This window comes from Columba livia, chromosome 3 (assembly GCF_036013475.1).
Source record: "Columba livia isolate bColLiv1 breed racing homer chromosome 3, bColLiv1.pat.W.v2, whole genome shotgun sequence".
NCBI classification, from domain to species: domain Eukaryota; kingdom Metazoa; phylum Chordata; class Aves; order Columbiformes; family Columbidae; genus Columba; species Columba livia.
Genome location: NC_088604.1, coordinates 89,536,664 through 89,558,277, shown reverse-complemented (window position 1 = coordinate 89,558,277; position 21,614 = coordinate 89,536,664). Strand labels below are relative to the sequence as shown.

Sequence of the window (21,614 nt, the reverse complement as noted above, 5' to 3'; positions counted from 1 at the left end):
GGACTAGATTTTCCCCCAGTATGCAGCATGAGACAACTACAGCTTGCAGTCAACTGGAACTGAAGATGCTGTGGGTCACTTTAAATGAAGGTGAGAGACAATTAGTGGAATACACACAAAAAATAAGGTTCTCAAAGTCAGACAATACCATTTAAAAAGTGGTACGTCAGGAAATCATGGTTCTAGATCTGCACTCAGTGCCACTCTAACCTTGTGATGAGAAGCAAGACTCTGGAGTGCCCATTGCACATACCATCCAGGCTCACAATTTCAATGTGTGACATTTTAAGCAGTCAAGACTCAGTGCTGGAAATTGTTAGCCTATAGCTATGTCTTCTTCATCGCTATATTGTACAACAGAGAGGATAAATGCTTCTCTTATTGGCAGGACTTCTGTGGGGTATGTGGAAGCAGCTCTGAACCCCTTCTCAAATGAATAACCCGATTAAACTAGTATCATCTGTCAGGGATCTGATATTATACTTCTCTGTGGTGGAACCTGAGTAGCTACAATTATGGCCCATTACGGCAAAATATTTAAGTTTTTATTTTACTATTCAGCAACCACCAAAGAAAACCTTCCTCTTGCTGGAACTTCCTTTAGCTCCCTCCCCCGACACCTCACTTCCCTTGGAAGTGCTCCCATGTTGCTTGCTTTTGCAAACCATGTGGTGCCAACACATGTTGGATCTTGAGGGTGGTCATTTGGCTACAGGCTGTTGCTGTCTTATGCTGAACAGCTGGCACAGGGAGATGTGTTTAACTCTAGGGGTCCTCTCTCTGATCCACGCTAAAGTCAAATTCACTCAGTAACAGAGCAAGCTATTTCCTGCCCTAATGGAATGACAGAGCGCTACTGATGGAAAATGAGCTGATGATGTTTTATCTTTTGCCAGCATCCTCCGACAGCCAGAAACATAAATTGAAATGCTTAAGCCAAGCTATATATGATCCCCCTCTTTGAAAAATAAACAGAAATCCTGAGCAGGCACTATGGAATCTCAATGGCAGAGTCCTGGGGTGTGATTTGGGGCTTGATTTGTATTTTCTTGGGTGACAGCCCATCTGGTCATCTTTCCTTTGGCCCATAAATGCTCCTTTGAAAGGCTCCCATTCCTCCAACAGCTTAATTTCTCCTCGGAGCCATTGTGGGGGAAAGCAAATGGATGGTAGGAAGGTGCTCAACAGTATTTTGTTCAGAGTGAAAAGGCCCATTTCCAAATGAAACAAATACAAATAATCCTGCCTTTACAACAGAGGGTGATTATAGAAAAACCCCTTTTCTAAAGCTGCAGGCAGCCAAGAACCCTTCATTTCTCACTCCTGTGCATGGCCAGGAACTCAAATCCTCATGCCCTCTCTAAAGAGAGACTGGTCACACGTTTGTATTATGAAATAGCTTTCTCGGCAAGAGTTATAGAAAACATAACTGTCCCTGGGAGACAGAGGGGAGGGAATTGTCATTAGTTGAGGCTGGATTTCATTATTGTGGCTGACTGATGAATTGCTTTCCTGAACTACAAACTGCACTCGAGGACTAACGTCTGCTGTGCTGAGGAGGTAGCCAGTTACTGTCAGTAACATACCAGGAAGAGGTAGCAAAATAGTGCCAGGTGCTTATCTAGTTCCTAAAAAGTGGTATACAGAACGCTCTTTTTTACAAGCATGTTTTGCATATTTCAAGCTTTCCAGATTAAGTGCATCATCCAGGAAAGTACAGCAGCCAGTTACTTGATTTACCAATTCGAAAAAATTCACAAATTTGTGAAAACAGCCATTCATATGGAATTTCACATGTAAAACTTCAGGTAGTCCAAGAAATTACTTTTAAAATTTGGCTCCATTTAAAATGAAATATTTTAGTCTTTTAAAAGCACAGATTAATTCCCACACCTTGTACTAATGGCTAATCATTCTCCTAAACTGCAGGGAAAGAAAGTACAGGACCATAATGACAGTACGTGTGAGAAAAAGAGAGAAAACAAGAAAAAAGAAAAAAAAAGAGCATGAACTAACATCAGCAATACACACTATGATGGACCTAGTTTTACTTAACAGTCTTGCACAAATGAAATTAAAGAAAGAAGCAAATAGAATAGTGAAAAAATAACCTGGATATTCTGATTTTTCATTATAGTCCAAGATCTTTCTTTAGTTCTTGTATAAAATCATAGTTAACAACGTGTCCTCATTATTGAAATCACTTCCAGCTCATAAACAAATACAAGTAAAATTACAATCCAAACTTTAGTACAAAAAATACTATATTGCATGCCTCTTATGTCATACCTGAACAATACTACTTTAAAAGATTTCTTCAAAGCAAACAAGTCAGTTGAAATTCTAGATTCATCAAATCCATAACTACATTAAGGCTGAACTAAGAGAATAAACTATGAATAGTAAACTATTAATAAATATAATGCAAAAAAAACCCTGACCTTTTAAGCAAATAAGTTTAAAGTAACACAGATGTCACCCAACCCAGATGCAAGAGAAAATTGTCATCCACCTGATAAATTCTGCTGAAAGATATCTATTTTTAATGTTCTGTGTAGCTGCTGTGCCCTGAACAAATGCTTTCTGAGTCAAGGAAAAGTGCCTGGATACAGCTGTATTTATTAATTTTGACCCCTGTCTCATTCTGTTGACTGAGCCATCTCTCCAGAAAAGCTGGATCTGCAACTACTGTTCACCTGAAAGTCTCTCTGTGGAAATGCATTCACAGCCAGGCTCATAAAAGCAACACAGCACTCTCAGAAGTTTTCCTCCCCAGTAACATGAGGGTTGTGTTTATTTGTGCTGCCAAGCAGAGAGTATCACAGGGTGAGGAGGGCAGGGGAAGCACAGGAAGGTTTCTTTACATCTGATATTAACAAACCAGCTGCTACATTTTTAAGAAAAGAAAATTTGTGTGTTGATGAATCAACAGAAGACAATCAACAATGACCTGGCTAATGGAAGTGGTCTTTGATTGTGGGCATGCAACCTGCTCACAATCACCAGTATTATCTATAGCACATCAGAGGCACCAGAAGACTGTGCAAATTTGGAGGCTGCTCTTTCTAAATTAGACTTCACTAGCAGCTGTCCCTTTCTGTTGGTGACTGGTCTAGAAGAACCTCTTCCAATTATCTATTTGGTCCCTTCCTTTTAGTGAGGCTTCCTGAAGGATGGGACAGGCCCTCCACAGGAACTACACGCTGCAGAGTAGTGAAGAGATCCAGTTTTACTGTCATACACTCCTGTGAGAATTGGGTCTAAAACCTGTTAAAATCTAAAACGTCACAGCAACAGAAACCATTGTGGGAACAGAACTGTGCCTAAAATGTATGGCTTTTTGAACTGGATCAAGAATTTGTGACCTGAAGTGCTTCCTAACATAGTGATCTAAGGTTACAAGTAGGGAATATCAAACTTGTCAGGAATCACCACATTGCTCTCCAGCAAAATCTATGAGGGGAAGATATGATGGATAATGCTGCAGTGGGTCTTCTGAGAAAATGATCCTTGCACACAGGGGCCTTGGCCTGCTGAAATGCACAGGAAGATATTTAATGATATTAGCAGGATATCTGTTTCATCAGAGGGTAGGGAAAACATTTTTGCCAAGTTAATATATATGAAAAGAACTTCATAATTAAACAAAAGGATATAGAAAAAGATGTGCAAGCCAGATGTAAAAAGATTCTTAAACAGTTAATTCGTAAGACATGCAAACATTAAATTTTATTAAAAAAACAGGACTTAAGGCATTTTAAACTAATGCTTCTGTGATTATTGCTACCATTTCAAATCTAATACTTCTTGCAGTATTTATAATTAAAATATTGCAATACCTGATAGTGCCTAAGAGACACAAACTGAAATAGAATAGACAGTGTCAAGAAGCAACATGAAACATGTTTTTCTTTCACCACTTCTGAGCCAACGCCACTTGGATGCAGTTAAAAAAAAAAAAAAAAAGAAAGAAAAAGGAAAAACTCTACCACTAAATTTAGGACTGAAATTATAAGGGACCCAAAATATCCATTTGGAAGTCAAGAATCTCAGAGGTCTAAATAATAATGAATAGAACATGCCTTTTAAAGTGTGTTCAACCTGGTTATCAGCTGCATTACTCCATTTTTCCGCTGATACAATTCCTGTGAAATCAAGTCAACTAAGTTTCACCTGCCTAAAAGCAACGCAACTAACTGGTAAATCAGAACTAAGGATTTTAACCCCAGTGTGTCTTCTTAATACTTCAAGCATAAGAGTAAATCATAAGGCTTAAAGCCAAATAAAAACTTATCAATCATTCAGTGCTGAGGCATGCAAACAACATTATAGGGCTGGTGTTTATTGGCGCTCTTAAAACGTGTTTAAAATTAGAAACATAGGCCAAAATATAGTCTCATTCCATGGAACTGCTCCAGATTTACAATAGTGGTGTGTACATACTCCAGGTTTTCATTAAGATCATTTAAAGACTAATCCAAAAGTCACTGAAATCAATGGAAAAATTTTCAGTAGATTCAAGAAGCCTTGGATCAGATCCTACCAGAAGTATTTGGCTCAAGTGACACTGCAAGGCTTCATACTCATTTTTTTTTTCCTTAATAGCCCTCGTAGAGCAAATTTGTTCAGTCAGGAAATAAAAGCATAGTACCATGCCAGTCACAAAATCTCAATCTCTTTTCTCAAAACAAGTTCATATTCTTTCTGTTCCATTACTTTGCCCCAAGAAAATCTGGCATGAGGGAAGGTGATCATTTTGGTTATTCATGACTCAGAGTAAAAAGCAGTTTTTATTTTATCCTCTTACAGTAAGTTATAATAACTTGTAAATCTTGCTTTTTTATTTTCTTCACTGAGCAAGTAATATTTTACCATGTGGAATGCATCAGTATTGACACATTAAGCATCCATTTAGGCATTATTTTTATGAAATTATTTTATAGCTCATAACCATGACACAAAAGGTGAAGAAAAGCCTTTAGAAATCAAACACAAAAGCATATGTAAATAAGGTGTGCTACCTAGGATGCTAGGAACAGAATGCTATAATCACTTCTGCTTCTGCTGGTGACCTGCTCCACTGGTGCGTCAGAGGAAGAGACATATTATACAGCTATCGAACAAGGACAATTAAATAAAGTTTTCCTCAAATATCTTGCTGGCTTGTATCTAATGTCTAAGGTGTTACAGTCCTATGTTCCTCTGTTTATCTGATCTTACATAAGTAGGTATTATCTTACATAAACATTTACCTTTTCTTTAATTCTTCTACTAAACAAATAATCTCAGTGCTATTTTATAGATTAGTTGGAATTGATTTGAAACCAGACAACAAAACAAAACTTTACCTAGTTTTCAAATAGTTGTTTTTCTGATTCACCAAATATTCTCTTATTCTTCTATTCTTAAGGGATAAACAGGGGTCTTGGTTCCTTCTTGTCCATGATTTTGTATAATCCTCACTTACAGGCTACATTTAAGTCTCTTCTTGGAAAACTGAACTATTTCACCTCTACATGGCCCAAATGACACACAGGTCTCCAAAAACACTAACTGCAATTAAAAGTACAGTTCTGGAAAAAGATACTTTCAGCTGTCAATGTTTCAGACTGGCTAGCCCTGCCAAGACAGAAGTATGTGTGTGTGCATGCACTGAAAGCTAGCTTTATGTTAACGTTCCTCAAAATTTCCAAAACAGGGGTCATAGCTGAACTACCTTTGTGCTTCAACAACACTCAAGAGCATGACAGTCTCTTCAAGGTCATTGTGGTCTACTGCAGTTTAAAGCCAGCTGAATAGCACGGTAATTCAAAAAAGACAGCCATTTTTGTCTTTTCTTTTCAGGACCAGTGCCAATGAGCAGAGATCTAAGGATCAGGGCTATGCTTTGGGATAAGTTTCACAGCTGGCACGTTAATAATTTTAATCATCAATCTCATTACTCCAGCTCTTAATTTTCATTCCTGGATGTAATTTGATTACCTTCAGTGTCCAGTACTGCAGAAATAAAAACTGGAAATGTTTATGGTTCTTTCTAACCTATTCTTCTGTTAGGGCAGGACTCTTTCTTAATACGCGTACTCCTTTCAAAAGTCCTGTTTTAAATCAGTCATTCACTTGGGCCAACTTTCTTCTCCGCTGGGCATTTCTTCCAAAAGAAAAACATCTCTATGATAGGAAATCATCTGTGCTTTGCAGGAAAGGTAACTTACTGCTGCCATGGAATTGATGCGGTCAATGTAGTAATCTGGCCAGCTGGTAGCAAGCTTATTAGGATCTTCTTGTTCCTGAAACAGAAAGTTAAACAACATTACACAAGCGGACTTTACAGGATGAAATACACTGTAGAACCACTTGGGATTCTTCACTGAGCTGTTCTTTATTGTGGAATCTCCTCCCATATTCTTGTATAATGTACATAGATGTTTTTAATAGCATTTATTAAAAACATTTCTGAAAGTGTAATGTTAGCACTATCACCATGGTGTGTCAGATAAAAACAACACACTTCAGCTAAGGTTATTAAACACAGAATAACAAAGTTTGGATGGAGACACAGTTATCTTTGGCATCCAAGCAGTAAACTTCAGTCCCTTAAACATGCTAAGTTTCCACACAGAATGTCAGCTCAGTTACAGGTAACGGATCTATATTTTGTAGCTTTGTATGACAGATCTTATAGATTATTTTGCCTCTATACTGCTACAGTGATGGTGGGATTCACCATCTTTTATGGAGAGAAAAAAAAAATCAAGTCAAGGAACCTGAAAAGAAGCTAAAAGACTGCCTCATTTTGATGTGATGAACTAAGAAGAGGTTTAGACTGGACATTAGGAAGCATTTGTTTACTGAGGCAGTGGTTGAACACTGGAACAAGCCTTCTAGAGAGGTGGTCATTTCTCCAAACCTGTCAGTGTTTAGGAGACAGTTGGACTACACCCTTAATATTAATAACGCGCTTTAGATTTTGGACAGCCCTGAAGTGGTCAGGCAGTTGGACTAGAACTGGTCCCTTCTGAGCTATACTATTATTCTGTTCTATTCTATTCTATTCTATTCTATTCTATTCTATTCTATTCTATTCTATTCTATTCTATTCTATTCTATTCCATAGTTAAGCACGACCTCAGAACACTCAAAGGAACAGAACAGCATCTCCTCAGTTCCAGTAGGAGCGGTATTTATCCTTCTGTCCCTACCTCCCAAGTAAACCACCTGAAATCTTCTTCACTAGACTAAGCTCAATCAAGCTCAACTTCTAAAAGAAGAACCACCCCTACTCAGGAACCAATTTTTTCCTGTTCTATGAGATTTCATTCTAATAAGTCTGTTTATTTCTAGATAGGTGTAATTGTCACCAGTAAAACGAGGATTAGTTTCTAGGATCCTAATATCACATTATAAACTACAAATAACTCATATTAAGACTCCTAGCATGTGATAAGAGATTGAACCACTTGATTAATCCTAAAGATGTCCAAAGATGTGTGAGAATGTGTGGATTTCACCAATGTTGTCTGTGTATGAATGCTTACTCATACTAGAAAAGTTATTCTGAAGATACACAGAACAACATCAAAAGTGTATGTATATTAGAGTACCTCAGCTATTCCAGAACTGTTTTGTTTAGAGATGAGAAATAGCTCTACATGTTCCCCGCTGAGCCACATGCAGAAAACACCTTAATACCTGACAAATTCCTGCCAGGTTACATACCAACACATGGCAACAATTCTGCACAAATAAAAAAATCTTTGTATTTAGAATTAAAAACAAAATAACAACTAAGACTTGGATTTTTCCTTCCCAGCTCTTTGTTCCACTCATCTTTCAACATGCAAACTAAAGGAGTATCTCCATTCTTGATACCAACAAAACAGCTTTGTCCCCATCTAGCAAAGGATTGCAATACAGACAGATCCTGCACAGACCACAACAATTTATTCAGCCCTTGCAGTCAACTGAACAATTAAGAAGAGCAGATTTAAACAAAGCAGCATAGAGTAGACTGCTGCTGTATGAAAAGTATGAGAGGCTGACCAAGTGGTAAGAGATACCTACTACATCCACAGTTGCTACGCACCAACCACCTCACAATAATAAACAGTGAATTAAGAACAAGGTGACCTTTCTCAAATTAAGTGAGAAGTTCTCCTGCTTTTCCTTACTTTCCTCTTCTGACCACAATCAGCAGGAATCTGATGGACTCAAATCCTCATCAAATGGCACATTACAGAAATATGCAACTCCCTACCAATAGCCAGTTAGAATTGCCACACCACATGTTACTGGCAGTCTGCCTTTTGCTGCCCTTTTCTGTGTATAATATCTAAGACACCGACATACCCCTGGTCCATTTACAATCCCTGACAGCAGTTCCACACTTGGCCAACCTTAAACTTCTGTGCAAAAGTCAATATATGACCTTGCTGATGGAAAAATAAATTAAAACACAAAAGATAAATACAGTATTATTTTTATAAGATAATCTTATCATCCCCAAAGTGAATGATAGTGATGGGGCGTTACTCTAGAGGTAGTGAAGTAAGGTCATTCTGCAGGGAACAAGGTTGAGCCACCAATTGCAGCTGCAAGGTGTGCTCACATGCCCTTCTGAAATCTTTCTCTGTCTAGAATTATAAAAGTCCAAGTGACAGCTGTAATTGTTTCCAGAGTACAGGTGACAAAAACATTGTCAGAACAGGAAATACGTATGTTCCATGTACTTCTCCTGCCTCTATTCTGGTCTCCAAGTAAAGAACAAAGACATGAAAATTAAGGACTGCCTGGATCTATCCTTCATATCTGAAAATGAGCTACATTTTTTTCCTTAAAATTCTTCAGGTTGGGGGGAAGTATAAATGTTGGAATGTTGCAACCAGCCTTTCCAGATGTCTGATTTAGACATGCAGGTTGAAGAGCACCAGGATAGATAAACTAAAAAAATCAGAATTCTAAATAATTCCCTATTTGAAGCCAAACCATTAGAAATTTCACAATCAGAACCAAGGAGAAAAAAACTCCGATCCCCTAAAATATATCTGTATATGTGGTTAGCTTGGCAAATGACATAAAGTCCTCGGTATATTCTGCTTTTGGCCATTTTCTGTTCACTAAAAATTGGTCTGAACTCTGCAAGTCCTATGTTTTGGCTTGTTTTTAATCAGAATTGGAAGAAAACTGGTTTCAGTGGAACACAGCAAGTGTCAGCTTCTTTCCTGAACTAAAGCTTGGACTGAAGCTGTACATTGTTGAGGTTTAAAGAATTTTAGCAGATACTCCACTATGCAATCTCCACTTTCTGAAGTTGTTTTGGCCCAGAAGCTTGTTAAGCAGAAAAGTCCATCTAATTTCAATGGTTGTCCACAGTTCCTGTTCAGACTAGAATTTTATGGCTGTCAAAGTGTGTTTTACTTCAACAGAATAAATCTGATCATGTACTTAAAATCTGGCACTCCAAGCAAGCTACTTATAGTCAGGGTGAACATATAGATTTTTATCCAACCCTATGAAATAATTAGGTGGTATAGTGTTATTTATAGCAATCACCTGGGCAACATTTTCAAAAGAGAGACAAGTTCACATCTGTAACAGAGTAATTGGGAAACAAACAAACAAACAAACAAACTCAAACACAAAACAAAAAAAAAACTAAAAACATTTAATTGCTTAAAGTGAGTTCTGCCCATGATAAGAAATTACTGTGCCATGTTTCCTTTCACAGAGGAGAATATAAGTCAACAACAGAAAGCAATTTGGCCAGGGTGGCGGGGGTTGAGGCGGGGGGAAGTGCAACAAAAGGGTGATGGGTTTCTTTGTTTGGTTTGGTTTTAATGTATTCAGGGGTTTAACTCTCAAATAAAACCTCAGAGAAAACTGCAAGGCAACTTGATGATAATGGCAAAACCCTTCCACTGCTCCAGGAGACACAGAGATGGGGACTAAAAAAAAGTGCCAAACCAAAAAACACGACCCTAATATACAAAGCCACATAGGTATTAAAAGCTGGAAACAATAACCCATCTGTATAAGGGAAAACATTAGCTGAAGGAATCTATTAAAGTAAAGCCTTCTTTTAGCTCCTTGAATAGTGTAAATATTACATTAAAAAACAGACGTCAACTTGTGGACTTTATAAGGGGCCATATCATTCTTCACTGGAGTAACAACTATGTAACTGCTGTGAAAACAGGATCTTGATACTATACAAGCCTGCCATACAGCCAAGGTATTATATAGGCTTTGACACTAATTTGGACAGGCTCCATGCCTTGATGGAAAGTGGAACTTATGACTTCATCCCAAATAGGACTTAATGGAGTTCTGCAAATATTTGGACCATCTGAACCAATCAAAATGAAACAAAATAAACCAAGTATTGTGTGCACAACTCAGCTGGTCCTGAAAGCCTTTTTCTGATTCCTGGGAGACCTGATCCATTGGGCATGCTGTTCTCTAGAGAGAAGTGACCTTTAGTGGATGCTATGTCAGCGGACAAGCATTTGCCATACAAAGACTGCCGTAACAGGCATAATCAAGAATTATAGACTACTGTCTTTGTTGCAAGACTTTGTAGAAAGAAGTACCAAACACTAGTGTTAGAGAAATTGTGTGAAAATGCCAGATATTCATGGCTGAGTGGACCATGAAAATGAAAGACACTGTCTATATAGTGGGTGCTTCTTTCAAGATGGTTTCAGTCTTGAAAAAAACAGTGCAGGGGAAGCCTGAACAGTAACTCTCTGCACCGAAGCTCTTTTGTGGTGAGCATGGGGTTTCAGTTTCCAGTGACGACACATTGGTATTTTACTCTGCACCAAACGGAACCAAAACAACGTTGAGCAGTTCTCTGGAATGTGTTCTGTAAGTCTGAGCATGCCAAAGCATTAATAAATGCATCCAAAAAATTAGCAACTTTCTAACGCTTCTTTCCTGCAGATGGAGACAGGGGGACATATATGGTGACACAACAATTCAAATTCATCCAGGAAATCACTGGCAAAGTTCGGAACAGACACTGAACTGATGCTGAATTCAGCTGTGTCTTATTTCCATCATTATTTATATCAGGTTGTTTTTATTTAATGTAGACAAATCCTAATTCCCTGGGACCAGGAGATGCTCAGCATACTTGGGTGTCCAGCCATTACATGGAGTTTGTCACTACTTGTACACACTGCCCTGTGACAAATTGCCAGGGCTGATGACTTTCTAACATGCAAACTAAAATAACACTTCCTACTTGAACAGATGCAACAATACATCATATGTTATAGATGTCATATGACAAGAATGGGTGTTATTGGGATGACATTCATTCATTGGCACCATCACTTCCTTCTCAAACCCATCTCTTCAGACCTGCAGCCAGCTGGCCTTACTGCTTTGCACTGTTGAGAGCAGAATGGGAACAAGCCACATATCCAGTGCTGCAAAATGTGTGTTTAAATTCTTTCTTGGGCAAGGAACCATGATACCATTCATTGAGCTCCTCTCTGTATCAATAAAAACAGTGTGAAAACACAGATGAAGTATACGAAATGAGGTTACGGTAGTATAGATTCCTGTTCCAGAATGTTCACTGTACTGTGTCCAGACACTGCATGCTCAAATTTATACTTGGATCACAAAGAATTGCATTTTCCTGCAATAGCCACATTAAGGTTAGTGTCGTTCTTCCTCTCAACAGTCTGACCATATCATTCTAGTACCTCACAGAGCTGAAGGATAGGTTATTTTAACTGGTGTGAAGGGTCAGCATCATAACATAGATTTCAGAAAATATAAATCATGGAGTTCAAGGCATTACAGGAAACTAATACTTTTTAAGGAAAATGTGAAATATGCTAATCCTTCATACTAAGTCTCTGTATTTTTCATTTGTTTGTTTGCTTGGTTTTTTTATGCCAGTTCAATGAAACTTTAACTTTTAACATGACTTATGTCAACTGAGATTGAAGTTTTGCTGGATAAAGGTTCTCTCCTCCTGGAAGAAGACCTCTCAACACTCTGCAGAACAACTTAGCTGGTAAAATGTTCATCTAAGATGTGCAGGATTCAGACTCATGTCCATGTTCTGTTTCAAACTGAGGTGCATGACCCTGGCTCTCCACATGAATATTTTGGCCACTATAAACAAGGTGGGGGTTTTGTTTGCTCAGAAGGTGGCAGATAGTTATCACTCGTGCTTCATTTCCCACAAATGTTACTCTTTTCTCTTCAGATACTTTTTAAAAATACTCAATTTATCGCAACATCTGCTATTAATGCTGAATACAATACAATCTTGTAACACCTTGCACTCTACACTGTCAAAGGTCCTTGAAGAAATTAACATATTAGGTTTTTCAGTCTCTCAGTGAGATCACCAGAAACAGGGAAAATGGGATGCAGACAGTTACACTGTTCCCAGTTACACAGGGAATCTGTAACAGAGCCAAGAATCAATCCTCACTGAATTTGTACCATACTCTCATCCAAATTACCATTCTCCCTTTTTTCCATGATGGATTTGCTGACTTTTCTTCACCTTAAGGAGAAGTTTGGCTTTCAGAAAAACTTCTACCTGTTCATTAACACACTGTTCATCCTATTGGCTATGTCTCAGTTCAGAGCAGCCAAAGTTGCATAAATAAAAAGCACTTTCATTAAAAGCACAAAGTGTGTTTTATCTGCTGCGGGATGAAATGCCAATTTAGAAGTGGAGCTAAATAACATCTAAGCTTTTCGGACAGTTTACACCTCCAAAAACCAACCATGTCCCAAGAGATGCTAATTTTGAAACAGGACAGACCACAAGACTGAGCCATTCACTAGACAGATGTGGTCACTGCTCCATTTCTCAGACTCCATGACCAGCATTTACACAAATGTTCTCATGGTTTGGGGGAGGGAGCTATATCCAAGCCTTTTAAGCACATTTATCCAGAGTGAGAAAAACAAACATTACATTTCTCCCTGGAATGAAGCTATTGATGTGCAGACAATAATCCTTCTGCCACAAAAGCAGTCTACTGTATAACTTATTAAAAGAGAATATTCATCAATTACCAGCTGGAGCATGCAACTGAGGAGTTCTAATTGCCTCTCATAATGGTCACATATAGCCATACATGCTTCCAGTTCACTGGATTACAACACAGGAATATTTTACCTAACAGACCACAGGGTGGGGGGTTTTGTTTGGTTGGTTGGTTTTGCTTCATTTAGCCTGGTCTCTGTCTTGCCGCTAGTAATTTAACAGACCTAATAGTGACCTCTGATGCTGGTTACCAACCAGCCTTTCAAAGAAAGAATCAACGGCTTCAGATTATTATTCATATCACAAAATGCCTTATACTGCCAAACTGTGGAATGCACTGCCACAAAATATAACAAAGTCTAAAAGCATAAAAGTGAGAAAGGGATATATTTATGAAGAATGAGGAATAGTTCTTGGAAATCTTTTCATAATACTGAGAGAAGCTTCAATGTTGCTGAAATTCACCAGCCTTTAAAAATTAAAATGGACTATCAGTCATTTTTGAAAGATGGTTTGCTCTACTTTAGGCTCAAAAACTTCCCAATAAATGTATGTTTTCTTTTCAACCGCTTATTCCATCCACCACTCTTTGCTTCCCAAGCACCCATAGACATAGCAACTCTTAGAAGTTGCACATTGTATACACACAGTGTGTCATTTCCAACCTCATCTAACACTCAAACCCACTTCAAATTAATTACTTCTAATTGATATCAGTCTAATGGAGATGAAGGCCATACTTTTATTTCTTATCTTCCAGAAAACGTGCCAGATCCATTGCATACAGACACAGGGATACATAGTTTCTCACTGAAAATGGACCAGAATGCAATACCTGGCAGGTTGTTGGTGTGATGTTATGAGCTGAAGATAAGAATTAACATTTTCTGAAACCTCACAAGTCTCAACCACTGATTGCAATAAACTGTGTAATTGTAGTATTTAAACCAAGATTAAGTTTTACAATAACCATGTCTGACACAAGACTTAATACAGATTACTGATGGAGAAAATCCCATTTAAGGAACTTAAGTTATAACAAGGTTGCATAGCACACTTTCAGTTTTAAGAACCATTCTTCTCTTCTCTTGCCCCTTCTGCTGTTCTTTTATCATTCCCCTCATTACAGACAGATGTAAACCTGCTGCCAGCACTGACTCCATCAGGCTTCTCTTAGCATTTACAGATTGTACAAGTGGGCTTGTCCCTCTTCAAACATATTTAGTCCTTTGATACAATGGGGATCCCACCATCACCAGGCATTAATTTATGGGTATAGTGCAGTGACCAAGAAGACAACTTGTCCCTATATTTACACGACTATTTAAACATACAGATGAAGTCACACTGAATTATCCAGCGCACTCAGCTCTCAGGACAAAGCTTACTTGCCAAATTGAAGTCTACTGGTATTACACATTGTTCCTCTTTGTCATGGAAGTTGGTCTCATGTTGGATATGTTCTGACTCCATTGCTGCCTAAAGATTATGCTGTCCTATAGCTGAAGTCCATACTCAAGTTTAAAACCTCTTATATGGTCTACTTTTCACAAGCTCCAAATCAATCAACTGATATTTTGCAGCTGACAAGTGTATAATCTAAACAATGAGCTGCCAATAAATAAGGCAATTCATTAATTCCCTACCCTTCCAATGAAGCAGTTCTCAGGAGCCTACCTTCACTCGGCCCATTCTGTGTACCTTTTTTGAAGGTCCACTATGGAAGATACTACCATTTGGGATGTGAGTTCATGATCATTCTACTTAGGGGGTCTTCAGGAGAAAACAAAATGTTTCTCATGGGCACAGCCTGTTCTCCAGGTGCTTGGCTGTGGACTTAGATTATACTCCTGAACCACAGCTCTGTCCCCACAAACCTGTGACAAGCTTGAGGACAGGGTCAAGGTTCTACAGTAATTCCTGTGGCAGGTGAAGCCCACGATCTGACACTGTCCCAAAAAATCCAAAGCAGCAGCAGCACAACATACTATATTTTTTTGTTATCATCCAAGCTCTGAATTGTCCCTACAACTTTTGAATCTGTGTTACATAGAAGAATTGTGTGCACATTTCCATTCTAAATAGCATTAATCCTGTTCAGCTTAGAGTCAATATGCTGTGGATACCAAAAAAGGACATTTCCTCACCCATCCAGCTTACTTTGTTCCAACAGCACTATATTCACCCATATCCCTATGCCACTAGTGTTTTTGTCATTTGGACCATCTCCTTCCTTGCCTCCTTTCCTTCTTCTCCTGATATTCCTTAGGCAATGTGAAAAGCTGCAGAAGATCCCAGCTTGCATAACTGAGCCTCCTGTCTGCCACAGGAATGCCACAGAGTTTATCTTTTTGTCTTACTCTGTTTATCTCCAGCAAGCAACTGCTTACAATCTTTTCTAAAGAAGATGAAGTCACCTACCATTCATGGCAATCACCCTGCATGTTGCTTGATGATAGGAAAGAAATGTCACTAACCATGCTCAAAGACACATGGAACTACCTAGGACACACGTGACTAGAGCTAGCACAGCTAGCTAGGTCACATGTGACTAGAGCCAGCACAACCACCTAGGACAAGTCCTTCTGTGAGCACACACAGAACTTCTTACTGACAAACTCTAAAAGGTTTCTCTTCACTTTCTACAACACATCCACTGTCTGTTTTTCCAGTGACACTGCTGCTTGTTCCAGTTCACTTCTGCCCTTTACAAAGAGTGATGATAGTTGGATGGTCAGGGCAGACACGTATTTTCTATTTGACTCCCTCACTTAACCCCAGTCACTATTGAAAAAAACAGTAAAGTTAGGAGCTGTTGGGCAGGTGAAGAGAGGTAATAAATACAGACTGAGAGGAACATGGCTTCTAAATTGCTAATCCAATATTGGAGTGTATCATTCAGTTGCTTTGTCTATCTTTCACCTTTCCATGCACTCAGGTAAAACTGCTTTCTTTCTTTGAGCCTTCATTTCTCTTGCCTATTGCATCTGCAAAATGTTTGAGATGCCAGGTGCCTTTCAACAGATGACTGAATAATATGGAAGACAATGTGTTTTTCACCTTGATTCAGATGTGTAGCTGAAACAATTACAGATGACTGTAAAGAAAACCAAATAACTCTCCGAAAGTGTAGAAGGAACTTTCTTATTTCTCTTCACGGCTGTCACTAGATCCTGGCAACAATTATTTACTGTGTCTCCTTCTAAACTTTTCACTGAAAAAACAGGTAATTCAGCAGCTCTTTCTGCTCAGTATTCACTAGCTTTTGAAAGGCTGGTGAGCATTCAGTGAAATTCAGAATTCAGAGAAGAGTGAGCCCTAGTCTGTGCCAAATCTGCTTCTCACATACCAGAGAAATATACTAGCTATTTACATATTCTTTGCTCTTGCTTATCCACCTAAGTCTAATCTGAATGGTGAGAACTGCATCGTACACAGTATATACTATTATTATTGCATACCATCAGCAGGACTGACACATACTTGAATTGCGGAGACTCAGAACTTTTGCAAGAGGACAGACAATCACAGAACATTATCCAGTGGCAGCAACTAAATCACATAATCAGCATTTACATGTACTTCCCATAGAGCAGAATTGGATTGCTCACCACTATTTTTGTTCCTTAAGTACAGCAAATTACAGCATTTTCGTAGGATGACAGCTGGATAAATGTTTACTTTTTTCTTTTTTTTTCTTTTCTTTTTTTTTTTTTTCCATGGTGGGGTCAAATCTGCTACCACTGAGTTCTCCCAAACTCCCACAGAATGCAAGCCAAATGCGAAATACAGCATAAGGCATGATGTTGACAATTTTCCAGCTATCACTCTGTAACCTCAGGATTATTTGGGGCTTCATTTTCGAGAAGTGTTGAGTGCTAACTTCAACTGGAACACTAGTAGCACACCTGAAAGACGCAGAACTGCAAGACGGACACCCAAATTCTACATACTCAGAATATTTTGAGCAATACCATGGCAAGTTTATGGCATTTATGTCTTCAGCAATCTGAGCAAAAGAGCTGGGAAGGCAGCAGCTAACCTTTCTTGTGGAGAGAGGGAGGGAGAGGGAGGAAGAAACTAAAAATATTGCATGCTGTTCCCACGGGGGGTGGGGAAAAGAAGACTTTTTGATTTTACATGAATAAATACATAATTTCAAGGCCCTGACACAAAATAACCTCTTATACCAGGATAAATAAATGAGTCTGTAACTGTTAGCATTGCAGAGTGGAAAACTTAAACTAAGTAAAATGAAAAAGTTGGAAAAACTTCTTATCTCATCTTATGTCTGTTACAATGTGGTCTTTTAGATATCACAATTCCAAGCTGTGATAATGGTATATCAGCTGAAATGTGCAAGCATTTTTGCCTCCTTGACACCAAATTCATCCTTTAAACCACTACAAGAGTGACTCCAAGAAAAAAGAATATTTTCTAAGAGGAAACTCTCACATCATTAAGCCTACTATATTGTTTCTCGAAGTAACCACATTGAGTGGAGTATTTGCTATAGAAGAGAATGTATCAAGGAAAAAAGCTGTGAAGACAGAATTACAGAAACTTAATGTCCAATATTTCTTCTCAGGTATGCTGACCTAGACAAGGAATAATAGGGTCAACAACAACCAAGTTATACTTATGTAAGATGAGGAAAAAAAGCCTAAATTCATTATATGGAGCTATAAAAAAATGAGATGATGTCTTATATGAATCTCATGTTTTATTCTTCCAGCAAGAAAACAGTCTCTTCATGAAAGGATGTAGAAGGAAATATATATAGCTTTAGGTTTTATTTTACACTGTATTAGCCATGTTGCCCAAATTTGGGACCTACTACTTCAGCCTGCAACATACATTAACACGTGCCATTAGTCAAATGGCTCTTTCACACTGAAAAGACCCAATAAACCAATAATCAGGAAGTGTATGCATTTGATGCAATAGTTCCACTCTTGCTGCATTTTGTTGTTTCCTATTATGTCCTGTGCTTGTCATAGGCCAGAGTTTCTGAATTTACTGCCCTAAAGCCTACTTGCATTTATAACAGAATAATTTTTGAAGCCATGAGCCTGTCTTCCATACCTAGACTAAAGATACTGGAATGGCCCAATGTCAGCATCAAGCTAACAAATCACCACAAACATCTGAGCACAAAGTCATTCCGTTAACAGAAAAAGGAACAGATGCTGGTGGGAAAAAAGCAAGTTAACTCCACAATTGCTGGCATTTTCCAACCATCCATCTGATGGAATGTCGCGGTTTGCAAAGGGAAACATCCTCCCACTGTGACTTACCAGTGTTATGAGATTTCCACTGAGCCATAGGCTAACCGAAAGCAAGTCTATTTTCAGAGAAGTCATTTGAGAAATTGCACATCTCAGACGGTTTCACCAGCAGTCTCCTGAGCTAAGGAAGTCATGCAGTCACTCAGACCAAAAGCAACCATGGATACCAGGCACTGTGAGGGAACCGAATAACATCTTCTACTTTAGCCTATTTCAAGAACTTGGTCTCATAGCCATAATACAGAAGATAGTAGGTTGCACAGAGCCTTACTGTTGCCCCCTTTCTTTATAGGGTCATACAGCTGCTCTTCCAGTTTGATTTATGTTCAGTTCATGAATCACAAAAAAGTTCAGAATGGAAGTGGCCTTGGGCAGAAGAGATCTGCTGAAAACAGAGCTAATTTCAAAGTTAGAACTGGTTGTTCAGGTCATTGTCCAAGTTTGAATACTGATTTAAATTATATTGTTGACTGAAGAGCTGAACTCCTGCTACAAACTTCTAAAGCACTGGTAGGAAGAGGAACAATTTTCTGATGCACTGAAGACTTCAGATAAAGTCTAATTCTCCAGCTCCAATGTGGCTTTGGGTGGGCTTTGCTCTGTGATTCTGTGATCATCAGATATCCTCATAATTTAGCCAGCAATACACTTGCACTAAGAACTCCAAGTCCCACACAGCTTCTTCAGTCTGCTACTGTCAATCAACTGCTTTTTCTTTTAGGTTATCACATGTAACTGTGTGTTTTTCAGACTTCCCAGGTGAAAAGAGAGTAGAAGCCCTCCACCACCTGGCCTGCCCCTAAACACTTCATGCAAAGCTGGGAGAAAAACCTCTCATGAAGCCACATCCAGCACCATCAAACTGAGACTCCGTACAAATGGCTTCTCAAATACTGCAGCAAATCATCTTGTGTGTTCATGTCTGCTGCTCCCAGATACAGCCTGTGGAATAACAGCTTTAAAGAAGGGAACTTATAAGGGACACATTAAATGCTCCTTATAGCTATAAATCCATAACCAAAACAGTTTAATATTCCAAATCAATAACAGACTCTAAGAGTATTTCAAAGAGGAAAAAATACTGCAAGAAGATAGAACGGAAAACAATACAACTTCAAACCACCCACTTCATTTATTATGAGACAACCACATGCTTGGCACTCTTCATACAGAAAGGATGAACCCCAAAGGGCTTTCATAGCTCAGATCAGACAATACAAAACAAAAAACTCACACTCAGACAACACAATGGTGTGATCTTCATCTGTTATATTGTATCACTAAATAAGACCAGATGAAAATCCATTTTCTCCCTTCTTTAGGGGATATCTATCTTCCTCTGAATATCTCCATGTATATCTCCTACTTTAAAGTAGGAACCCAAAGAAATGAACTTTCCTACAGCAAGAATTGCAGTACTTCTACCTAAAATATAACAAATGTAACACAGCCTCCTGTTGTTAGAGCCTCCATGTGAAGACTTAAATGCAAATAAAAGACTTCAGGGTTTTGGAAGAAAAGCCCTGCTAGTTCACTTTAGCTGAGAAATAACTGCTTCTCTATCTTAACCAATCTGAAAATACACTTTGTGGTGCAAAAACACATAACAGAGCTACCCTAAAATGAACAGAAGGTGCAGGAAATTTCGCTCACTTCAGTAAGTTTTCCCCAAAGGCAAGGAGGACTCCAGGTTTTATATTTGCATCCATCTTCTATTCCATCCCTGGTAGGCTAAGGTAATTATATCAAAAGCTACAAAGGCAGCTTAGATTCCTCCTGCATTTTTTTTTGATACACACACACACATCTATATATGAATGTATATTATACATACGAATTATTTTTTATATTTATAGCTTTAACAGGAGGATGAATCCAAAGTATTGAGTGAATTGTATTCATTGGAAGCTGGGACGGTAGCTGGGTTTCAAGCAGGGTTTATGGCAGTAATACAGCCTGGGTTTGGATTGGAAATTTTGCTTAGAGTTCTGCAAGAGTCTGGAGGCAGGTGTGGGCATGAGGGTGGACAACAGAAGTATCTTACACTATCTGTATCCAGCTGCACAATATTAAGCTATACTTTTTATGGTGACATAAAAAAAAATCCAAAACCTGACATGTAGACATTATCTTCATTAATGTTAGAGAGCCAGCATGGGACCAAAGTGGGAGTTTGTGAAATAGAGCAGCAAACGGTATAAAAAGACTGCAGTAAAACTGCCATAAGTTGAAGTCTGACTAGAATTACCATGGGCATTCTGAAGCTTAATGTAGGGCTGGATGCAGCCCTTATGTTAGAAAAGGAAGCAGAACAGAAGGTTATGCAGCAGTATCTGCTGCTTCTTTGTGGGAGAGGTGTAAACCTCCTCCAGAAGGGCATCTGGGGCACTCTGCACGGGGCTGCAGCTCCACTGGTTTCAGCATTGACCTGTGACCTCAGTCCAGAGGGCTTGGACTCCTTAGTGAAGGTGTAATGCAGAAAAGTGCCTTCCATTCCATCCTTCCTGCTCCTTACAGTGAGCTCTCCCAAGTCTGGAGACTTCACCACAAAATCCATTCCTACAAGAATACCTTAGATGACAGATAGGCGCAGCAAGGAAAAAGGATGAACAGTGCTTAAAGTGAAAATATATTCAGATTTTTAAGATACTATCTTAAAAGAAAAGGGAAAAGTTGTATGCGGCCAAAACATGTGTGTATATACTGCGAGTAAAAAGTGGGAGAGGATGGCATGGCCAGAACGTTGCCACAAAGCTTCCTAACTTTGTTACTCTTTCTTTCAGGTAGAGAGAAATGCATTTATACATAAACACAATAATGACAAGGTTTTGAAATGATACAACAATTTAAATCAAAGACTTTGAACCAAGGAGTTTCCTGACTCTATTCTCATATTGTTTAGTAGTTCTTTTTATTCATCAGGCAGATGAAAAATATAATGGACAGATAATAAAAAAAAAAATTGCAGGGGATGGAATAATACAAAAATTCTCTTTTCTCAATATTGACTATTACAGGGTATGGTTCAGAAAATTTTCCTCAGAATTTCTAAAGCCTATTTTGTTATTGTGGAGAAGCCTTTCTCTAGATCTGTTTTCCATAACAGACAACCTATAATCAATTTAAGGATTATAAGAACGTACTCTTTTTTTTTCAGATGCCATAAATGCCTCTTTCCAAAAAGTTGTAGTGCCCTGATTATTGCTCCACTTCTCGAGTCTGAATAATCTCCCTTGAGTAGGCAAAGCACAATTAACTCAAAGCAGCTATTCTAGGGTACAACTAAAATCGGACAAGTACAAAAT

The 21,614-nt window shown here is 38.5% G+C and overlaps 1 protein-coding gene across 10 annotated transcripts in view; it reads right to left on the bottom strand.

Annotated features, from left to right (window-relative positions):
- Positions 1 to 21,614, bottom strand: part of DAAM2 (dishevelled associated activator of morphogenesis 2) — a 232,962-nt gene that overhangs the window by 75,368 nt on the left and 135,980 nt on the right. For all 10 annotated transcript variants that reach the window (XM_065058141.1, XM_065058137.1, XM_065058138.1 and 7 more), the window contains one exon: positions 6,213 to 6,287. In XM_065058141.1, the coding sequence (XP_064914213.1) occupies positions 6,213 to 6,287 (75 nt within the window). The remainder of the gene's footprint in view (positions 1 to 6,212; positions 6,288 to 21,614) is intronic.